The sequence below is a fragment of the Tursiops truncatus genome, chromosome 2 (genome assembly GCF_011762595.2).
Source record: "Tursiops truncatus isolate mTurTru1 chromosome 2, mTurTru1.mat.Y, whole genome shotgun sequence".
NCBI lineage: Eukaryota > Metazoa > Chordata > Mammalia > Artiodactyla > Delphinidae > Tursiops > Tursiops truncatus.
The window spans coordinates 151,208,376-151,229,747 of record NC_047035.1 but is presented as its reverse complement, the minus strand read 5'-3'; the positions used below and the strand labels follow the sequence as shown (position 1 = coordinate 151,229,747).

The following is a 21,372-nucleotide window of genomic DNA, read 5'->3' as shown; positions in this document are numbered from 1 at the left end:
GATTCTTAACCACTGCGCCACCAGGGAAGTCCAACATTTGTTTATTTATTTAACACTTAACTAAGTAAATGTCAGGAGCTGTTTTAAAAGCTTTGTAACCATTACACCATTTTTATTAAGACTGTCACACCTGGCTTAGCCGGGCTCCTGGTGACTCACTCCTTCCACAGTGCCCGGCATTTGAACCACCACCTTTAGCAGAGGGAGGATTGGCAAGGTATGGGAGGCCACTCCAAGAGCATTGGTAAACCTTGGTGGACAAAGGGCTTAAAATACCAAAATAAGATTTAAATACCACCTGTGAGTGGAGGCAATCTAGGTGCTCTCCATCTGAACACCTAGAATGAACTATCTTTTGACCTAATCTCTCCTCTTTTCAAAATGAATTACCTGCTTTACAGGCAAGCTTACCAGATACCCAGTGTTGAAATGGAAAGCATGGAGGTCGTGCCAAGGACTGGGGGAACCGACGCCAGAGGGGAGGGCACAGAAAACGAACCACACGACCTAGGAGGCTCCAGGGGACACCGAGGACAGCAAAGGCCACAGTGAAGGCCTAGCTCTGCTCCAGCCAAAGAGGACCTAGAGAAGCCTTGGGGCGGCGGCCTCGGGGAAAAGCCCGCCAGGGTGAGAAGACATCCTGGTACCATTTTACCGACTGGCCAGCTCAGGCACTGCCCGTATGAGTGGGTTCTCTGGGTTCAGGACGGACACTCGCTCCCTGCCCTGGGGCATAGAGCCCAGTCCCCAAAGTCCCAGCGGTCGACACTTTCCCAGGAGAGAATGAAGGTCTCAGGTCTTCCTATCAGGGCTTTTATTTCATCATGACATTTATTCAGGACAGCTTATCCACTCGACTCTCTCTCCCATTCCTCACCCGGACCTGCAGTTTACAAAGAAAAGAAATACGCTCGAAGCTCCAAGTGAATTACGAGGCTCCTCCTGGCTTGGGAGATGTTTACGAGGATGACACCAGCATTTCAGCTCCTAAAACCTCTCTCTCAGCTAGGTGCTCTGCACACATTGAAAGGGAACAGAGAGATTGTGCCCAGTGAATCCTCTTGATTTAAACGTTCAGAAAGAAAACTGAACTTGGTGACATTTTCTATAGATGTGCATTTATATTTATATCCTTGTCTTTTATAGCTACATATTATAAGATTTGTATTTTGAAATTGTGTCTTGTATAAACAAAATAAAATGTCTATTTTCAATACAAAAAAAAATGCACTGAAAGAATCACGAGAAATGTACCACAAATAAAAAAAGGAGATCAGGAATGCAGAGTCCCAAATGGTTGAGTTCAGCTTTTCTTTCGCAAAGGAGAAAAAAAAGCCTTGTCTGAATCCGAGTCAGATCACAGTTTTGGAGAATTTTTAATAGCATTTCCACGTCAGAAGCAACGGGTGTCAGGTTGTGGCCCAGGCATGCCTGGTGCACACACTGTCTCTTTCTCTACAGTGTTCTTTTCTTTCATGCTTTGATGCTTATAACTTTTGTTTATAAAATCATGGGCCTGGTCCCACCTCCTCTTTTTACAGATGGGAAAACTGAGGCCTAGAGAAGTGACTTGCCCAAGGCCATGCGGCTCAATTAATGCCAGAGTCTGAACAGAGTCTGAACAAGGCAGGTGCAGGGGTAGGTCTATAAACCAGGTGTCAGCTGCCCCATCACACGGCACAAGCATACAGGAGGTGGGGCATAGGCACAGCAACAAATTCACAAGCTGCCGCGGCTCTCAAAGTACCATTTCTTATAAACTTCTTCATGTCATGAATTTAGATGGCTTCATCAAAAGTAGGGCTTCCCTGGTGGCGCAGTGGTTGAGAGTCCGCCTGCCGATGCAGGGGACACAGATTCGTGCCCCAGTCCGGGAAGATCCCACATGCCGCGGAGCAGCTGGGCCCGTGAGCCATGGCCGCTGGGCCTGCGCGTCCGGAGCCTGTGCTCCGCAACAGGAGAGGCCACAACAGTGAGAGGCCCGCGTACCGCAAAAAAAAAAAAAAAAGTAAAGGAAGGGGGACTTCCCTGGTAGCACAGTGGTTTAGAATCTGCCTCCCAATGCAGGGGACACGGGCTCGAGCCCTGGTCTGGGAAGATCCCACACGCCGCGGTGCAACTAAGCCTGACTATTGAGCCTGCGCTCTAGAGCTCGCAAGCCACAACTACTGAAGCCTGCGCACCTAGAGCCCGTGCTCCGCAAGAGAAGCCACCGCAATGAGAAGCCTGCGCACCGTAACGAAGAGTAGCCCCCGCTCGCCACAACTAGAGAAAGCCCGCGCACAGCAACGAAGACCCAACGCAGCCAAAAATAAATAAATAAATTTTTTTTTTAAAAAAGTGAAGGAAGGAAGGGGAGGAATTTTAAATGGCTGCTTTGGGGATTTCAGAGCCACACCATTTTCACTATCTGCAAATATCTGTTTCAACAAGTAGGAAAACTCATTGCTAACACATGAGCTGGGCCATTCTATTCACTATTGGCCTTAAGTACTTGATTATCCTGAACCTGCCTGATTACCTAAACTTTTTGCTTCTCTCTTCAGCTGCTTGCCCCTAAGTTTCTAGAGTTTACCATTAACTGGATCCAGTTTGTTCTTACAAGAATCTTTAAGTGTATGACCCTTGTTATTTTAAAACTAATTAGACAGGGAAAAAAAAAGAGCAGATGTTCAGTGGAGCCAGGAATCTGAAAGGTTTCTATGGGATGGAAGAGGGCTGAGTCACAGGGATAGTTCAAGGATTTATGGTTCAAAATCACATCATCTTTGGAAGAGTGAGTGACATGATGACCTCTAGGGGGCAGCAGGGTGCTGTTTTGAAGATGCAGAATCACCCGGTTCAGGTCCAGCACGGAAGTCTGCGATCTACCAGGCACCAACCAAGTTCAAGCTGGGTAAATTATATGACAAAAATTAGATCTAGACATAGAAGCAGGGCTGGGTGGAGCTGAGGTCTAAAAGGACCAAGAGGGGTTGGGTGGGGACAGATCAATCAATCAATCAGGACCTTTTTTCTTTCTTCCTTTTTTAAGTCTAAAGGGGTAAAATGAATTCTCTTACCAGGTGGTGTAGTCCTTCTAGGGAAATGTTTAAGTAACCTGTACGATGCCAGAACATACCATGGCCTCAGAATTTATCCATCAAGCAGTGATGAACATTTTGAAAAGAACTGTGCTTTCATCTTTGAATTCTCAGAGACTGATGCAGTGCCCTGAAGGTCATTAACAGATGCTAGATCAATACACTAAAAGATTCCTAATCACAGTAAGGCCAAATTTTCTGAGACAGGGTAGCAGGTTCTCAGGCAAAGCTACAAAGGAAGTGATCTGGGAGGCGCTCAGCCACTTGTCTTTTTGCACCCATCTCCCTAGCCTTCTTTGACAGCTCCAAGCACTGCTTCAAGTTCTACATCTGGCCCCTATTTTTACACACAAATAGTGACTGACGCCCAGAGGGCTTGGCCTGGGAGGACACAAGGTGACCTGGAAGTGAGGAATAGACGTGGAAACCGTAACAACGTATGCTGGAAGGGCAGATAAACAGTATGCGGGGGTCTCAGATGCACCTCTTATGTGGCATCAGGACCCCCTTCCTACTCCCTCCCACCTGCCCCCACCTGTAGGCTGCCTGCGAGAGTTCTCCAAAAACTACCACTTCCCCTCTCCTACCCGGAAGCCCCAATCCAGCCAACCTGGGAGGGTCCTGCAGAAAGACCTGGTGTGCGGTTACCTCCTCCAGTTACCTGTCACCGCATCACAGGCCACCCCAACAGCAGCTCTGCACCACCACTGTTACTGTCTCTGGGGGCTGACTGGGCTCAGCCAGGCAGTTCTGCTCTGTGTCATCAACTCGGCTGCATTCAGTTAGTGGCTGGGCTGAGGTGAAGGTCTAAGAAGGCCTCACTCACTGCCTGGGGCCCCAGTGCTCCCCTGTGTCAACTCTCCACGTGGCTAGCCTGGGCTTCCTCACAGCATGGTGGCCTCGGGACAGCCAGACCGCTTACAGGTGGCTGAAAGAAGAGCCACCAGGCACCTCAAAGGTAGGAGCTGGCACACTTGATGGGCACACCTGTTGCATTTTATTGGTCAAAGCAAGTCGCCAGGCCACCCAGCCCCAAGGGGAGGGGGATGACAAAAAAGGAGGAGAGGAATCAAGGGAAACCATCTTTGGAGATTATACCAGAGTACTTCCCAGGGGCACCAGAGAAGTGGCATTTATCTTTCAATTCTTGGCACTCCATAAATCCAGGAAATGTTGGACAAATGAGTGAAGAGAATGATCGGGGGTCAGTATCTGCCAGGCACTGAGAAGAGTCGATCTTTTTATTTTTACTTTTTAATGGACAAGGTACATAGGACCCAAAGGGATTTGCAAGTTCTACAGCTGTTAGGTCTTTAGCCCAGATGATGTCACCAGCTGGCTACAAACCTACATAATTCACATTTTCCCCTCCTCTCTCATTTCCTGTGCTCTACCACATTTGTCATGAAGAAAACTGATTGCCCATCATCTTTTTTTATCTTAACTTGATTTTCCTTGATCAATAAATAAGACTTTGACTTTCATCTTTTTAAACCCTCTCTAGACATTAGGAAGTAGGAGAACAGGGACCAAAAAGGCACATTTAAGGGTTTCTCCGTGCTCCTAATTGCCCAATCCACTTTCTTCAATTCTGGCCTCAGAATTTTGAGAACGTAGCCGAGAATCTTGAGTTTGCTTGTTTTCCCATAAGACTCTTGAGTTTGCTTGTTTTCCTGTAAGACTGTGCTCCTTGAAGGCAAGAGCAGCCTGATTCAGATCAGAGCATCCCCAACACCTCACACTGTGGGAACCTATGAGGAATTCAACGTGTGACTGTTTTCACAGAATTTATAAATACATGGTGCTACACTTATGAGGGAATTGTGGTTCACACTGTTCTCCCCTAAGGGCCTGTCTAAAAATCCACCCATGCTACTTTTGTGGTCTTGAGCTATCTGGGATGTAACACTCCCTCTTCTCCAATTTGGGGACCCGCCACCGTGTGGGGCAACCTCCCTCCCACAACGCAGAAAGGCCAATATCCCCTCCACCAACTCCCACCAGGTGTGGGCCCCAGAGCCACATGAGGCCCATCAGATGCCCTCACCTGGTGAGAAGCGTTGACTATGGGATGAAGGAACACAACAGAACTGATGGAGCAGCGCCCAGCAAGGCTTCAGGGGCATCCAACGTTGTCAGGCTGCCTGTTTCCTAGCTCTCCAGACTGCTGTGGTTCCTACCTGTTTCCCAAGCCTAATCCTCCAACATCCTGTGATTCTACGAGTCCCCAACACTCTTCCAATACATCTTCTCTTTCCTTGTTACAGATTCAGTTTTCATTACTTGTCACTGAGAAGGTCGCACCAGTATGGAATTTGGTACTAGTAACAGGTATTGCAAATTACAGAGAAGTAGGGAAAGAAGGAATAGTTTTGAATGGTTATCTGCCTTAGAGAGGGCAGAAAACAGCGTAAGCTCGGCTAGCAGCCTGAGATGGGACTCCAGTGGCCCAGGGCAGGCAGTGAACTAGTTCCCCAGGAGTGGCCTAGAACGGCAGGCCCGCTGAAGGCCCAGCTCCGGGAGGCTGCACCACAGCTGGCCTAAAATATTGTGGGTGGAAGAATCCAAGGCCATAGCCGGGTGGCTACTATTCATGGCATTGAATAATTTAGATAAGAGAACACGAGTTCAAATCCCTAAAATCTCTATTCAAGTTTCAAGCCACAGTCTAAAACCTAGAGATTCTGTAACCACTGAATCGCATGCCTTCGAGATGCAAGGTCAAGAGGAAACCCAACTTAAGAGCTCAAGTCTTCACAGTGTTGAATCATGTTAGCTGAATTTACAGCCACGGCAGGTTTAAGAGACCTGAGGGCTGGAAGACAGAGCACTGATTGGATGAGGACGAGGCCCCAGGATTGGAATTAAGAAATGGGGTGGGGGGTGGGGGGTGGAGGGGAGATAAATTGGGAGATGGGGATTGACATATACACAATACTATATATAAAATAGATAACTAATAAGGACCTACTGTATAGCACAGGGAACTCTATTCAATACTCTGTAATGACCTATATGGGAAAAGAACCTAAAAATGAGTGGATATATGTATATGTATAAAGATTTACTATGCTGTACACCTGAAACTAACACAACATTGTAGATCAACTATACCCCAATAAAAAAAAAAGATATAGGGGAAATCTGGAGGCTCACAAGCCTCCCAGCTCTACCCCCAGGGACCCTCCCTCGTCCTCAGCAGCAGCCCGTTTTACCTGGCAACGTGGCTCCTCGCTTGCTTCAAGGCAGCATCGCTGCTTCCTTGGTTGAGGAGTCACCTTGCAAGAGGAAGCCTGTGGCCCTGTTCTACCCCCGGTGGGCACAGGAAGAGAGCTTCACTGATTATGCCAGCCAGACCCTCAGGATCACATAGCAGCCTGTTCGACTAAATCACAGCCCTCACAAGGGCCATCCAGGGCCTTGCTCCAGGCTGCCTCCTCCACCTTTCCCCCCACCGCTTCCCTGTGTCCCCACAGGCCAAGCACGACGTCTACGGTCAACCTATCTGCCAGGCCTTGGCCATCCTCTCTACATCCAATCTACCTTTCAAGAGCCAGCTCGATATCTACCTGCTCCAGGGAGCCTTCATTAGCTACTCAAATGTGTGAAATCGTCCGCCTCTGAGCCCCTGTAACCTTTATTACGTGTCCTATAAATGCGGAGTTTGCTGAATAGTACCTCAAACAGTGGCAGGAGCACAGGACTCGGACCACCTGGGTGCCAAGCTCGCACTCTACCCTTCGCTGGCCCTGTCACCTTGAGAGAGTCACTTAAGCTATAAGGACCGACATTCCATCTTTAAAGTGGGGATAACAACACCTGCATTGTCCTTTTCACAAAGGTGAGGATCAATGTGGTGTTTGAAAGTGCTTTCTGAATTGCTTCTTTCTCTCTCTCTCTCTCTAGACACTAGAGATGCTAAGTGAAGACCTGGTTCTTACCCTGTAGGTGCTTACAGCCTGATCAAAAAAAAGGGGAGACATAGCAAAACAAAGCGAAGCAAAAACTTCATACCACACATTAGCAGATATAAACGCCACATGGGGCGTGAACACAGTAATATTACCACGTTAAGCTCGGGAGGGGAAGAAATCACTAAAAGGCCTGGACACTTGAGGAGTATTTTAGATGTAATGGGACTTGAGTTGAAGTATGGTTGTGATTTAAATAAATAGAAATAGGCAGGGAGGGTTCTAAATAGGGGGAACGATACAGGCAAAGACAGAGGGAAGCAAGTGACAAGTTCAGAAGAGGAGGAAGCAGTTGGAATGACAGACCACTTGTAGGGCTCACATGACAGACGAGGTGGAAGGCAGACTGTGGAGCTCCGTGCTTCTCTTACAACCCCTGGGGTGGCCTGTGACACGAACTCGTCCTGGGAGGACTGCTTGATGACTATTATAAACAAACAGAAACGAAAGCAGCCTTAAAGAGCGATGGTCTTGCAGGGATTGAGTGCAATCAGCAGAATCTTAGGGTCTTGCAAGTCCCAGGTGCTACCCAAGGGCCCCCTTCTGATGGACACCATCACCATGAACTTGGATGGTTATCTGTCCAGGGCTGTTTCCTCATTTCTCTGGGCAGAGAGCCAAAAGCACTAATTACAAAACAAGCGTGTAATCTTCAGAACCCCCTTTGAGATGAATGTGATCCAGAGGCGCCTGAGCTTCTCTAATTCCAAGTTGTCCAGGGCCGCCTGGGCTGCATGTGGCCGCGGTGTCTCTGGTCTGTTCCCAGAAGCCTTAGAGCCTTAGCCTGGGGGCTTCCCAGGGGGAGAGCTTAAGAAAGAATTCTAGTTGCCACCCCAAGTCCTAATTACAGTAGCTACACTTTAACTGGCAGTAAAATTTGGTTTGAAGAATGCCATGGCTGAGAACATCAGAAAGCCTTTGATGCTTTGTTTTTGACAAATGTGGGCTTTTTGAAGAGTTCTAGTTCCGTTGACATGGTGGTGCTGGAAATACCACGGGTTTGGAGATCACACTTGTTTTAACCCGAGCACTATTCTATGTGCTACTGATCAATCACTCTAAAGGCTGCTTCATCATCCGCTCCTCCAGGTTTGTCGGGAGAACTACATAAAACAATGTGCAGTCCCGAGTGTGTCTACCATGCTAAGAAATGCTGCAGTCGTTTCCTGGACGACATCGATGTGTACACTGGACAATCAGGCCCTGGCAGTTGCCTGCCCCTCTCCTTCCTTTTCAAACGAGTTCCCACTTTTGGGGTATTAATTCTCTTCCACACCATCATGTATATCAAAGGAAGCAGACCTCATTCCAGACTCCAGGAAAGCAAATCCTGATTATTTTAAGCTACCCTCCTGCTAGCAGCTGCGTTGGGAATGGGCAAGTGACCCTGTTCTGACCACTGAGACGTGAGGGGAAGCTCCTGGGGAAGGATTCCTTGCTCCCAAGAGACACAAAGGACAGGCTTTCTTCTCACTGCTGCATCTGGACACACTGCCCGACAAGACACAGGCAGCTTGCCACGGGGAAGCCAGCCTGGCGGCAAAGCTGACACTAGAGACGGCAGGGAGGCCAGAAACAGCCCGCCCTCCTCTGCGAAACTGTCACATTTCCTGTTCAACGCCCTTTAGAGCTTCTGTCTGGGGGACTCATGGCCCCAAGTGTCCTGATACACAATTTGGTAACACAAAGTGGGGATAGTGTAAGTTACGCTGAGATGTGAAACGGGCTGAGCAGAGGGGGAGGACAGGACAGTGAGGTCCCTCCACCTCAGGCCAGGAAGCCAGTGGCCCTTCCTCATGCAGCTCCAAACCACTCATTAGAATGTTACCTTTTCTGTCACAGGCTCCAGATCAAGAAAACATAATACCAGGAAAATGATTACATAAAAAAGAATCCAGGACCATTGAATTGGACATTTAAAAAAGGAAAAAAACAATCCAGGATGTTGAGTCCTGTCAGCTACTTCTTGAGGCCCTGGGTAGGTTCTTTAAAGGATGACCTTGGGTGAAGGTAGAGCAGATAATAGGCTTTGCACTAACACCATCACCTCTGGCTCTGTACCTTCATTCCCCTCGGTCTGGACAGTGCTGGATGCTGAAGCTCACTCCTGCTTAAACCCCTTCCTCCTGAATTCAGCAGCAGCTCTATCTTTCGGAACTAGCTGTCACTTCCTTCACAGAATCCTCTTCCTTTTTCCTCCCAAGCCTCGTCGTCCTCTGCTCTTTTCTCTCTGGACCCTATGCTGGGGTGAGCTCGGAGACCCCTACACTGATCTACCTCACCCACCACTTACACATGACAGCTCTAAACCCTCTGCTCCCAGCCCAAACAGGTCTGCTGATGTACACACCTGTTTTCCCAATAGCCTCCAGGACAAATCTACCTGGGTTTCTCATAAGCACCCAAACTCAACATGTCAAAACCAAACCCATCACTGTTTTTATACAAACCTACCACATCCTATGTTTTCTGTCCCAATGATGGGTACCCTCACCCATCCTGAAAACAAGCCAGAAGACCAGGGGTTCCATCGGGATTCCTATCACCGACTCGCCACTCCCACTGAAGCACTAAGTCCTACTGATTCTACCTTTTAATCCTGAGAGCAGAAGTTCTCAGAATTCAGTGTGTATCAGAATCACTGTAGGGCTGGTTAAATGCCAGCTGCTGGGCTGTCTCATGGGTTCTGATCCAGTAGATGTGGGTGAAGAACAGAATGTGCATTTCTATCAAGTTCCCAAGGGATGCTGACACTGCTCATCTGGGGCCACACTCTGAGGACCACTCACCTAGGTCCATCCCTTCCTCACCAGACCCATTTTGCCTGTCTTGGTCCAGCCCAGCGGTTGTCATTTCTTGCAGAGATCACAACTCTGAGCCTCTTAATTGATCTGACCTTCTTAAAACATCCTCCAATCTACAACTGGAATGTTCTTCCTGAAAACAAAATCTGATGTCTTAAAATCTCTCATTGACTCATAATCTTTGAGGATACCACCCAAACTCCTTCGTGTCCCGGGCCCTTTGTTACCTGGCCCTCGCTAGCCGGCTCCTACTATATACATTCTCCAGCCATACACATCTCATTTCCCCAAGCCTTTCCTACAGTGGCATACCTTTAGTGAATGCAATTTCAGGTGCTGATGTTCTGTGACATTTTAAAATTTCTCTATGCCAATATTTCAGGTTGGTCAACTACTATCACCTAGTTTTTTAAAAATCTAAAATCTGAAATATGTTTTGAGAATAATTATGTGAAAGGAAAAACTAATGCATAGTCTACAATGCACTATGATATTTTAACACTTCTATTCCAAGAATAATTTTTATTTTATTTCAAATACCTTCTAAACAAATGGATTATGACATAACATAATTTGTTTTTATATGAGTAACTCTGCATCAGAACCTCTATATACATGACAAAGTCAAAGACAGAGACAAATCAGAAATCCTAACTTTGAAACAAAAAAACTAGAACTTGCTATCAGTAGACTGCACATTCTTAAACAACTGAAAAAAGAACTCCTCTAAGTTATCAAATAAGAGGGATTATTTAAAAATTAATGAACCAAAGAAAAATATTTGGAACTAGCTTATAATTATTTTTTCTCCCAATTTACGTGGTGTAAAAACAAAACAAACTTCTACAGAAAATTGTGCACAAAAATACATTAACAACTAAATGAAATCATGGAAGCCCCATATTTTAAAGACTATACCTTATAAAAGATCTAAAAGATTTTCATTTTCATGTAGTATTTAGTTTACATTTTTGAATAATGCTTTTACTCTTTCCATCTAATCACTTTTATTCAAGTGATAATGGGTATTTAACACTTATAGATAAGGGTATGGGATTAAGAGATGCAAACTACTATGTATAAAATAGATAAGCAACAAAGATATATTGTACAGCACAGGGAAATATAACCATTTTTAAAAACTTTAAACGGAGTATATCTATAAAAATATTAAATCACTATGTTGTACACCTGAAACTAATATAATATTGTAAATCAACTACACTTCAATAAAAAATTTTTAATAAAAATAAATAGAATATAATTAACTTTATAAGTATATTTAACAAAATTGTAAGTTTTATATAGGAATTTCTATCTTAAACTGATTACTGATAAGAAACTAAAATAAATAACATTTCTATTTTTACTGTGTATTTAAAAATTGTTTTTCTATTTGAAACACACCAACCATTTGATTTTACTGATTTTTTAGAAATTCTTAACACTTAAAAAATAAAGTACCAGCATCAATTCCTAGATCCTATTATTTTTTAAATAAGTACCAAAATACTAGTGCTGACATTTTGCCCTGGTAGTGCCGTGACCACCAACACCTTCATGTTTTTCCTTCTTTCTAGAATATTCTTTTCTTCTTTAATAGCTAACGACTCACCCCGTTATTAAAAACAGCTCCAGCACCACCCGCTTTGGTGGTCCTCCGACCTCACCTCTGAGAGAGACACCCCTCCCGCCCCAGAGCAGCAGTGCGGCCCCCTCTCCGGACGCCCTCTGCCCCACACCCGAGCGGCCCGCCTCCAAACACCCCACACGCATCACACCTCTTACTGTCACCTCTCCGAGTCAGGACCACGGCTGACTGCAGGCGCCCGCGACCAGGGCCCTGCCCCACATCAGGTGCTCTGAGAAGGTCTAGAGAATTCATGACTTCTCCCCAATAAATAAGTTGCTTCCTCTCTGGTTGGTAAAAGCAGATTTCCAGAAAACGTGTTCATGGCCCCTCTTGCCACCCACCCCCACAAACCCCTCTTCTGAACGACTCTGAGCACTGTGACCTCCAAATCCAAACCATTTCCTTTCACGTGCTGTTTTGCTCTGAGTTAACCACAAGCACCAAATGAGGCGAGGCGAGGCCAGGCATGCCAGCGGAGCAGATGAAAGCACCCCGTCCCACCTCTGTCTTCAGGGCCCATTCTGTGAATTCTCTGCTATATGCAGACATGTCCCTCACCCTTTCCAAGCACCCCAGCCCGATCCAACAGCACCCTTGCTTTACTCACCGGCCTGCTCGCTAAACTCCACTAGAGGCCTGACGTGGGAGAGGTTAGGGGCGGCCGCAACAATGAGGTTAGGAGTCTGCTCTCCACTCCGCTGACTGGGCTCAGACACTAGCTGGTGAACTCTCTGGGCAATGCCCTCACCTGCCATCTGCATCCCTGAAGTGCTGCATGGCAAAAATGTAAAAAACCAGATCCATGTACGGCTAAGCAACGTGGGTTTTCCCACTGGTCTCTATAAAGAACAGCTTTATTACGACATCCACCCAGCATCCCCAGGCAGTGAACTAGGTACCAGCTGCCCATCTCCACCTGCTCCTGTCTCCCCCACAACGTGGCTGGCCTACTCCGCCTCCCTCTCAGGTATTTCTGGTCTTCCGTTCTACCTGTGGGAACACAAGGTGTCTAGCTAGTGTCACTTTCTACTTGTCTTGTTATATGTCACGCTGCCTCCCTGTTCAGGCTGTGAACCCCGTGATGACAAAGGCGCACCCTGTGTCTTATACATGTGTGATTCCCCACAGCATGAAAAATCTCATTTTTGATGCATTAGTTGTCACCCTGGACAATAAGCCTCCTACTCTGCTTGGTGTGCACTGTGAACAGTTACAGAGCTTTGAAAAGAGTAAGAGGAGAAAAGGAGAAAGTCCAGAAACAACAGGGCTGAAGGCAGGGGCCGTCACACAGTGGAACGCCAGTGCTACAATGCCTGTTTAATCGAAACCTTGTAATAAAAGTTTAAATACATAATTTTTCTTTTTTTTTTCTCTTTTTTTTTTTTTATCAAAAGACCATCCCCTGCATCCCCGGCCTGCTGGGGTGGAGGAGGGGCAGTGGGGTCTGGCTACCTCCAGGGGTGGAGACACGGCAAGTCCAGCTCCAGTCGGCTTCATCTTCCTCAGAAGATGCTCTGTGAGTGAGTCCGGTCTCGGGGAGGGAGCCCCCCATGCCGCCGTCCACGGAGGCAGGAGTCTGCCCAGCATCCCGGCCGGAGGAGAGAGCTCCCTGCACCTCAGAAGACAAGGAAGAGCAGGGCCTCATGCCGGGGAAGCACGATGTTCTCCACGGTGCGGTCCATGGCGCGCACCTGCTCGGGGGAGGCAGTCAGGAAGGCCAGCGGCCCAATGCGCTGCTCTGCACATGAGTGGCACAGGTACCCACCCTTGTTTTCCTTCCTGTTGCTCTGCAGGGCGGGATGAGAAAAAGGGAGCAGGGGGAACAATTGAAGGGCAAGCGTTTCCCACCAAGAAGCGTGAACCAACCACCACCAGCACTGCCATCATGACTGATGCTTTCAGACCCGCCTGTGTGGCCCTGAGGCCGTACCTCCCCCAGCACAAGTGCCCAGGGTGGACTCTGCTCTATCAAATCCCCCAGAACGTATCAAGGCAAGGGATGAAGAGCCAAGAAAAACCTAACTGGGCCCCCAGGTAAACTGTCCTCACCTGAGTGTCCACACAAGCCCACCTCCCAGACTGTGGTCACCCAGCCTGGCCCCACTGGGTCCAGCATCTGTGACACTGAGGCCCACCAGACACCTCTGGGCCTTCCTCGTGGAAGGATCGGACGAGCTTCCCCTTCACCTCCCTCACCCACAACCCAGATGGGCACAAAGACGACGGAACTAAATCCTACGGAGAGCAGAGGTCGTGGCCGAGACACGTACATAGGTGATGGGCAGCTTCCGCATGGTGAGCACGGTGTCCATGGGGATGGCGTTGCTGCACTGCCCCACGCAGCAGCGGACCACGCCTGTCTTCAAAACATTACTTGTCAGCTCTGCTTGCAAGAAATACTCCTGGGAAGGAAAGAGTGAGGACAAGAGTCACAGCAATGCCTCTGCCACTTCCTACTTGGACACCCCAACAGCTGAGGGCTGTCAACACTCTGTAGACCTTGCACAAGTCCCGGAATGAGAAGAGCACTGACCCCTGCATCTTCCCTCCGTTTCTCTACCTTCCTCCTGCCTGTAACACCGTCTCCAAGAGAACACTCACAGCTGGACCCAGTCTAGCTGGATTCTTGCTAAAATGGTCAGTTTAAAAAGGAAAGGTTTAATGGACAAATGTGAAACTGTTGGCTATAATGATATTTCAGGACTACTTCCGGATTTTATCTTAGGCTGACCTGTGCCTGAATCATTAAGGATGACTTGTATATTCTCTTTACAGCCCAGATGAGCTTAAAAGACCTGCCCACATCAGTACTGCCCACTACCATCTTGCAAGTCTTTGGCTGTCCTAGGGGGCAAACACTCAACCTCTCTAAACCCCAGTTTCTCCATCTGTAAAATGCACAGAAGCCAGCACCCACTTCACCCAGCTGTTGTGAGGAAGACACACAACACCGAGAGCTAAGTGCTCAGCGACTGCACACAATGGGCACCCAGATCAAATGCCAGACGGGAAATGCCATGAGAACAGGGACCAGGGTCTGGTCTGCTGCTGCCCCACAGGAGGCTAACAAGGTTCTGGCATACCAGTAAGACTGCAAATACTTGCTGACAAAATAATTATGATTTCATGTTTTTTTGGATTACAACTGGCTATTTATCCAATTTTTGCAAAATCCGTGTCCAAAGTTCTGATTTATATGGTTTTTCTCTCTTTCAGGATCTGGCTACCTGCTTTAGGAAAGAACAGAAAATAAATAAACACTAGTGTTCCCAATCTAACGGTGGGAAATCCTTTCTAAAATAAAATTAGAGATTTTCTTGGAGTCCCCTTTGCCCATCTGTCATCAAAGTCCCTCCCTAGGGGAAAGCAGCATCATGAATCTGGCATGAATCCTTTCCAATCCATTCTAAACTGGCTTTACACTTCACATATATTTCTAAGAACATAAGGTGTCATCTTATAGGTATTTATTTACGTAAGTGTTATACTGTTAGTTTGCTTCTCATCTAGTACATTTCTTTTTGGTTTTTTTGGTTTGTTTTTGTTTTTGCGGTATGTGGGCCTCTCACTGTTGTGGCCTCTCCCGTTGCGGAGCACAGGCTCTGGACGCGCAGGCTCAGCGGCCATGGCTCACAGGCCCAGCCGCTCCGCGGCATGTGGGATCTTCCCGGACCGGGGCACGAACCCGTGTCCCCTGCATCGGCAGGCGGACTCTCAACCACTGCACCACCAGGGAAGCCCTAGTACATTTCTTTTAAGTGCTGTACAGGATTCAATCATCTCACTCTCCCACATTTTATTAAGACAGTCCCTCTGTGTGGAGACTGATGTTACCAAATTATTTCCAACAACACAGCAATGAACATCCTTGTACATGATTTCCCGCCCACACATGCATGAGGTCCTCCAGGGCTTTCTACCTTTTCTGACCCCGATCCATGCCAAGAAATCCACTCAGCACTACAATTCTACATACACACACATGAATGTATGAAAGACTGAAATCAGTTTCACAAAATAGTATGTAACCTCACATGCTGTGGACTGATTCCTCCTTTAGACTTTACTCCACTTCCCTTTTTTTTTTTAAAAGATCATCATAACCCACTAACTAGGTTCCTAAGTCGTTAATAAATTGCAATCTACAGTTGGAAAAACACTGCTGCAGAGCAGTGGTTTTCAAACATTTTGGTCTCGGGACTCCTTTACACTAATAAACATTAAAGGCTCCAAAGAGGTATTGCTTCCATGAGTTAGAGCTACTAATGTTTACCTGATTAGAAATTTAAACTTTTGTTTTTTGGTTGTGCCGGGTCTTAGTTGCAGCTCATGGGCTCCTTAGTTGATGCATGCGAACTCTTAGTTGCGGCATGCATGTAGGATCTAGCTCCCTGACCAGGGATCGAACCCAGGCCCCCTGCATTGGGAGCCTGGAGTCTTAACCACTGCACCACCAGGGAAGTCCCAAACGTTTTAAAATGTTTATTAATTCATTTAAAACGTAACATAATAAACCTATCATATGTTAATCTGTATATTTTTATGAAAAACAACTGTATTAAAAAAAACCTTAACAAGGGACTTCCCCAGCAGTCCAGTGGTTAACACTCTGCCTTTCAATGCAGGGGGCGTGGGTTCAATCCCTGGTTGGGGAACTAAGATCCCACATGCCGTGCAGTGTGGCCAAAAAAGAAAAAAAACAAAGGGTACCATGAAAACAAACCAGCTCAATAAAAGTAAATAAACAGACTGGACAGCTAATATGTCAATTAGGCGTTGTGTTCTACTGCCTGTAACACTTAAATAATGGCTCAAATAATTGCAGGGTTTTTATTTAAAAAAAAAAAAAACTTTAACGAGAAGAGTAGCATTGCTATACATTTTTGCAAATCTCTTTCATGTCCGGCTTAAAAGAAGGCAACTGGGCTCCCATCTCTGCCTCTGGGTTCAATCTGTGGTGACGACATGCCATGTGGCCTCTGGAAAACTCCACTGTACACTTGTGAGAGCACTGAGGGAAAAGGGCAAGTAACTACCCAGTATTATGAGAAGAGCACGGAGTACACGTAGAGTGTGTATTGTGAAAGGTTCCCAGAAGGTTCCTCTGACCACACTTTGAGAACCAGTGCCCACCCCCGACCATCCTGGCCAGAATCTGAAAGGACAGACTTCTTCATTCTCACCCATCAGACAATTTTAGGTTGCATTTCCCTGACCATCAAGGACGCTGCATAAATATAAATTTTTTAACAGATTCCCTGGCCCCTGGGGCTTTCTTTGCCCATTTACCCACTAGGTTGCCTGTGTCTCAGGAATGTGCAGTTCTTTATGACTGTGTGGGTCCTCTTTTCCACGATCACATAAGCTCAAGGAGGGCAGAGTTATGCTTGGCTCATGCCCACGACCTCAGCACTGTGCCCAGTACAGTGCTGAGTACAGCTGCGCTGAGTAAGCACATGCAGGACGGATGGGAGAAGTGTCCCCTCCACTCCGTGACGGGCCTTTTAACTGCATGCAAAGCAGCGGCCGGCACGGTGAAGGGCACAGGCCTTGCAGACTCACCTCAGTTCACAGCCCAGTCTACCCACTTTGGGGTAGTGCACCTTTGGGCAGGTGATTCTACTCGGTGCCTCAGTTTTCTCATCAGTAAAACTGGCAAAACGACAACTGCATCACGAAAGATGTTTTTTTAAGGGTTAACTATATGTTAGCTGTTACTTTATCACACTGAAGCTTTACATCTCGATGCAATCAGATTTACCTGTTTTATGATTTACTATTATATGTCCTGCTTATTATTAATCTCCTCCTAAATGCCAGGCCTCCCTCGGCCCCTGCCCCTGGAGGTCAACGTCTCAAAGACAAGTAGCCATCTCTGAGGACCCTGACGCTTCTCCCAATCGACTGTAATGCAGTTATCTCATCAGCTCATCACAACCCTTCTCTAACCGTCTCCTCTGAGGTGTGGTGATCGCCGTTTTGCCAGTATTACAGACTAGGAAACAGAGGTACAGAGCAATGAGTAACTTGCCAAGGTCTCAGAGCGCCCACGTGGAGGACCCAGTCTGACCCGGATCTGTAGAATTGGCCCCGCAAAGCCTCTCAACAGGAGGGGATGCTGCTGTCCCTCATCCCACAAATGCGCACTGAGTGTTGACTCTGTGCAGGCCCTGTTCTAAGGAGAGACCCGTGAGGGCTGGGTTCAGAATCCAAGATGCTGAGGCTGAGAAGCGTCTTTGAGCAACCAGCATAACTCCACGTCATTTAATAATTCAATAATGTAATGATCCCCTCGCTTCCTCAAAACTTAAAGAAACAAAAGGTGTTTACCTAGATTTTCTAAGGGGGTCAGAGAAAAAGGAGTCTGCCTGCCCTACTTTTGGTTACAGGGGAGACCAGGATGGCTCATCACCTTACAGGTGATAAGGTAGCAGGAAACAAGGGCTCCCTTTTGTTCTAAATCCTCACCAGGCACGACTTGCTTTCACCTTCTCCAGTGACTACCCTCCTCTCCCCCTCCAGAACCTCCAAGATCCCCCATGAGCTGAGGGTAGACTTAGCCACTTCTGAAACAGGATGACCCCAAATTGGTTCATATTGCAGCTGCGATAAAGAAAAAGCAGAAGTCCTCACGCAAGGTCCTTCAGACTTAGAAACAAATGGGCAATATTTCTGGGGCTTCCTCAGAGCCCCCCACCCTGTGGGCCAACAGATGTTTCCCAGCCCAGTCTCAGTAAGGGGGAAGTATTTCTCTAGAGTCTGTGTTCTTTTTTCCATGGAGAAAATTCATTTTCCCCATAAAATATATGCAGTGACCAACTGATAAGCTTCCAGTTAGTTTTAAAAAGCCTATTAGACTCTAATACATAACTTGTGGGACTCTAAGGTATAAAATCCATGTGATGAATTTAGCAATACCTAGAAAAATGACATATCCATTTACCCTTGACCCAGAAATTTAGACTATAGAAATGTATCCCCAAGAAGCACTGGCAAAAACAGAACATGACTTGTGCATAAGATTATGCATTGTGGCATTAGTTTTAAAACCAAAAGATTGGAAAGAACCCAATACCCATCAGTGAGGAGCTACATAAATCATGATAAATGGACACAGTGAATACTACTCAGCTGTAAAAAGGAGAAAGAGCTTTAGAAACTGATAAAGAGCCAGCATCAAAAAATCTAGAAACAATAAATGCTGGAGAGGGTGTGGAGAAAAGGGAACCCTCCTGCACTATTGGTGGGAATGTAAATTGATACAGCCACTATGGAGAACAGTATGCAGCTCCTTTAAAAAACTAAAAACAGGGCTTCCCTGGTGGCACAGTGGTTGAGAGTCCGCCTGCCGATGTAGGGGACACAGGTTCATGCCCCGGTCTGGGAGGGTCCCACATGCCGCGGAGCGACTGGGCCCATAGGCCATGGCCGCTGAGCCTGCGCGTCCAGAGCCTGTGCTCCGCAACGGGAGAGGCCACAGCAGTGAGAGGCCCACGTAGCGCCAAAAAAAAAACAAGAACAAAAAAAACTAAAAACAACTACCATATGACCCAGCAATCCTAGTACTGGGTATATAGCCCTGAGAAAACCATAATTCAAAAAGATAACATGTACCACAATGTTCATTGCAGCACTATTTACAATAGCCAGGACATGGAAACAACCTAAATGTCCATCGACAGACGAATGGATAAAGAAGATGTGGCACATATATACAATGGAATATTACTCAGCCATAAAAAGAAACGAAATTGAGTTATTTGTAGTGAGGTGGATGGACCCAGAGTCTGTCATACAGAGTGAAGTAAGTCAGAAAGAGAAAAACAAATACCGTATGCTAACACATATATATGGAATCTAGAAAAATGGTACTGATTAACCTAGTGGTAGGGCAGGAATAAAGATGCAGACGTTGAGAACAGATTGAGGACCCAGGGGGGAAGGGGAAGCTGGGATGCAGTCAGCGAGTAGCACTGACATACATACACTACCAAATGTAAAATGGATGGCCGGTGCGAAGCTGCTGCACAGCTCATGGAGATCAGCTCGGTGCTTTGTAATGACCTAGAGGGGTGGGATAGAGAGGGTGGGAGGGAGACGCAAGAGGGAGGGGATATGGGGATATGTGTGTGCATATAGCTGATTCACTTTGTTATACAGCAGAAACTAACACAACATTGTGAAGCAATTATACCCCAGTAAAGATTTATTAAAAAATGTTATTAAAAAAAAAGGAACTGATAAAGAATGATTTCCATGTCTATTTCTCGGTGACAAAGTGAGGTACAGAATTTTACAGAATGCTACTTTCTGTGAAAAAGGAGAACAGAAGAATATATGTACACATATCTGCCAATATTTGCAAAAAGAAATACTGAAGGATAAATCAAAAACTAATTTTTAAAAACTAGCTATCGGGACTTCCCTGGTTGGCACAGTGGTTAAGAATCCACCTGCCAATGCAGGGGACACGGCTTCAATCCCTGGTCTGGGAAGATCCCACATGCCGCAGGGCAACTAAGCCCGTGTGCCACAACTACTGAGCCTGTGCCCTAGGGCCCGCATGCCACAACTACTGAAGCCCACGTGCTCTAGGGCCCACATGCCACAACTACTGAGTCCGCGTGCTGCAACCACTGAAGCCTGCGTGCCTAGAGCCCTTGCTCCACAACAAGAGAAGCCACTGCGATGAGAAGCCTGCGCACCACAATGAATAGCAGCCCCCGCTCGCCGCAACTAGAGAAAGCCCGTGCACAGCAACGAAGACCCAACGCAGCCAAAAATTTAAAAATAAGTAAAAACTAGCTATCAACAATGGAGGGAAAGAAAGTATGCAGGAGACAGGGAGGGAATGAGACTTCTCGGGGATACATGTGTTACAAAGTTTTCACTTTGAAAACGTAAATTTTATACATTCAAAAAAGATAATCAAACAGGAAAGCAATTCTTTCAGGAAGTGTAGACAAAGAAACATATCTGCCTACAATTAAACTGGTGATCATACCACACAAAGAGAGACTCATCTCAGGCACCTTCAAAACATGCTCTTCTGACTGCACATCCTCAGTGGAATGTGGGGAAACAGAGATGGTAGGAAATCTTAAATTCCATACAGTATTCTGCCAACAGTAATACTGGTATTACATTAAAACTTTTATACACAGAATAGTGTAAATAAGTAAGTAATAAATACTGTTCGGAACCAAGATTTTCAGTGTAAGAGAAAATATTCAAGCATTTAAAAGAAGTAAAAATCCTTAAAGGTTAAATCTGATTGGGCTGGAAAACCACAAGTGATGAGGTTTATAAATGTAATTGGCCACCGGCTCCGACAGTGCGGACACAGAGCAGCCTCACGAAACGGGAGCAGAAGGACAGCAGGTGAAGAAAAGGTTTTCACTGTCTGTGGTGCACACTCGGCAAAAAACTCTGAGGAAAAGTGAGAAAGTGCTTGTGGTCACAGCTGGGGCGGTGGCTACTCCCGGGGGTGTGGGTGGGGTGGGGGTGCTGGCTGTGAGGCCACCAGGAAGGCAGTGGGGACAGCTGGCAGACCCACTCTCCTGACCTGGGTGGATGCCCACCTCACCCCTAGTTGCACCCGCCCGTGTGTTTTATACATTTGTGTCACGTTTAACGACAAGAAGTTTAAATTAAAAATTGCGATTGGAATTATCAGTATGATAATAATCAGAACTGTTGATTTTTCTTTTCAAAAATACGGATTTCCTAGCCCTGTCTACTAAAAAGGTAAACAGTCTGAGCATCACTAAGAGGGAGAGAATCTGAAATCACGCCTCCTGATGGGATGCAACACAAAGCAAAGCCCCCTGCCCACCCCACCCCCCATGGAGGATTCTGGCCAGAACAGTTAGACCCAAATC

At 46.6% G+C, this 21,372-nt stretch overlaps 2 protein-coding genes across 8 annotated transcripts in view; one reads left to right on the top strand and one right to left on the bottom strand.

The window, feature by feature from the left end:
- IL15RA (interleukin 15 receptor subunit alpha) overlaps positions 1 to 2,273 on the top strand; it is a 29,764-nt gene extending 27,491 nt beyond the window's left edge. For 2 of the 4 annotated variants that reach the window (XM_033852324.2, XM_019933222.3), the window contains one exon: positions 402 to 1,284. In XM_033852324.2, the coding sequence (XP_033708215.1) occupies positions 402 to 552 (151 nt within the window). In that variant the 3' untranslated portion in view covers positions 553 to 1,284. Of the gene's footprint in view, positions 1 to 401; positions 1,285 to 2,067 lie in introns of those variants that run through there. The other 2 variants (XR_012330352.1, XM_073801515.1) reach the window with 2 other exon arrangements.
- Positions 2,274 to 12,788: 10,515 nt separating this feature from the next.
- The window catches only part of FBH1 (F-box DNA helicase 1), a 45,122-nt gene continuing 36,538 nt past the window's right edge, over positions 12,789 to 21,372 (bottom strand). For all 4 annotated transcript variants that reach the window (XM_033852320.2, XM_033852322.2, XM_073801513.1 and 1 more), the window contains 2 exons: positions 13,762 to 13,893; positions 12,789 to 13,278 (listed from right to left, as the gene is read on the bottom strand). In XM_033852320.2, coding sequence (XP_033708211.1) covers positions 13,108 to 13,278; positions 13,762 to 13,893 — 303 coding nt within the window. In that variant the 3' untranslated portion in view covers positions 12,789 to 13,107. The remainder of the gene's footprint in view (positions 13,279 to 13,761; positions 13,894 to 21,372) is intronic.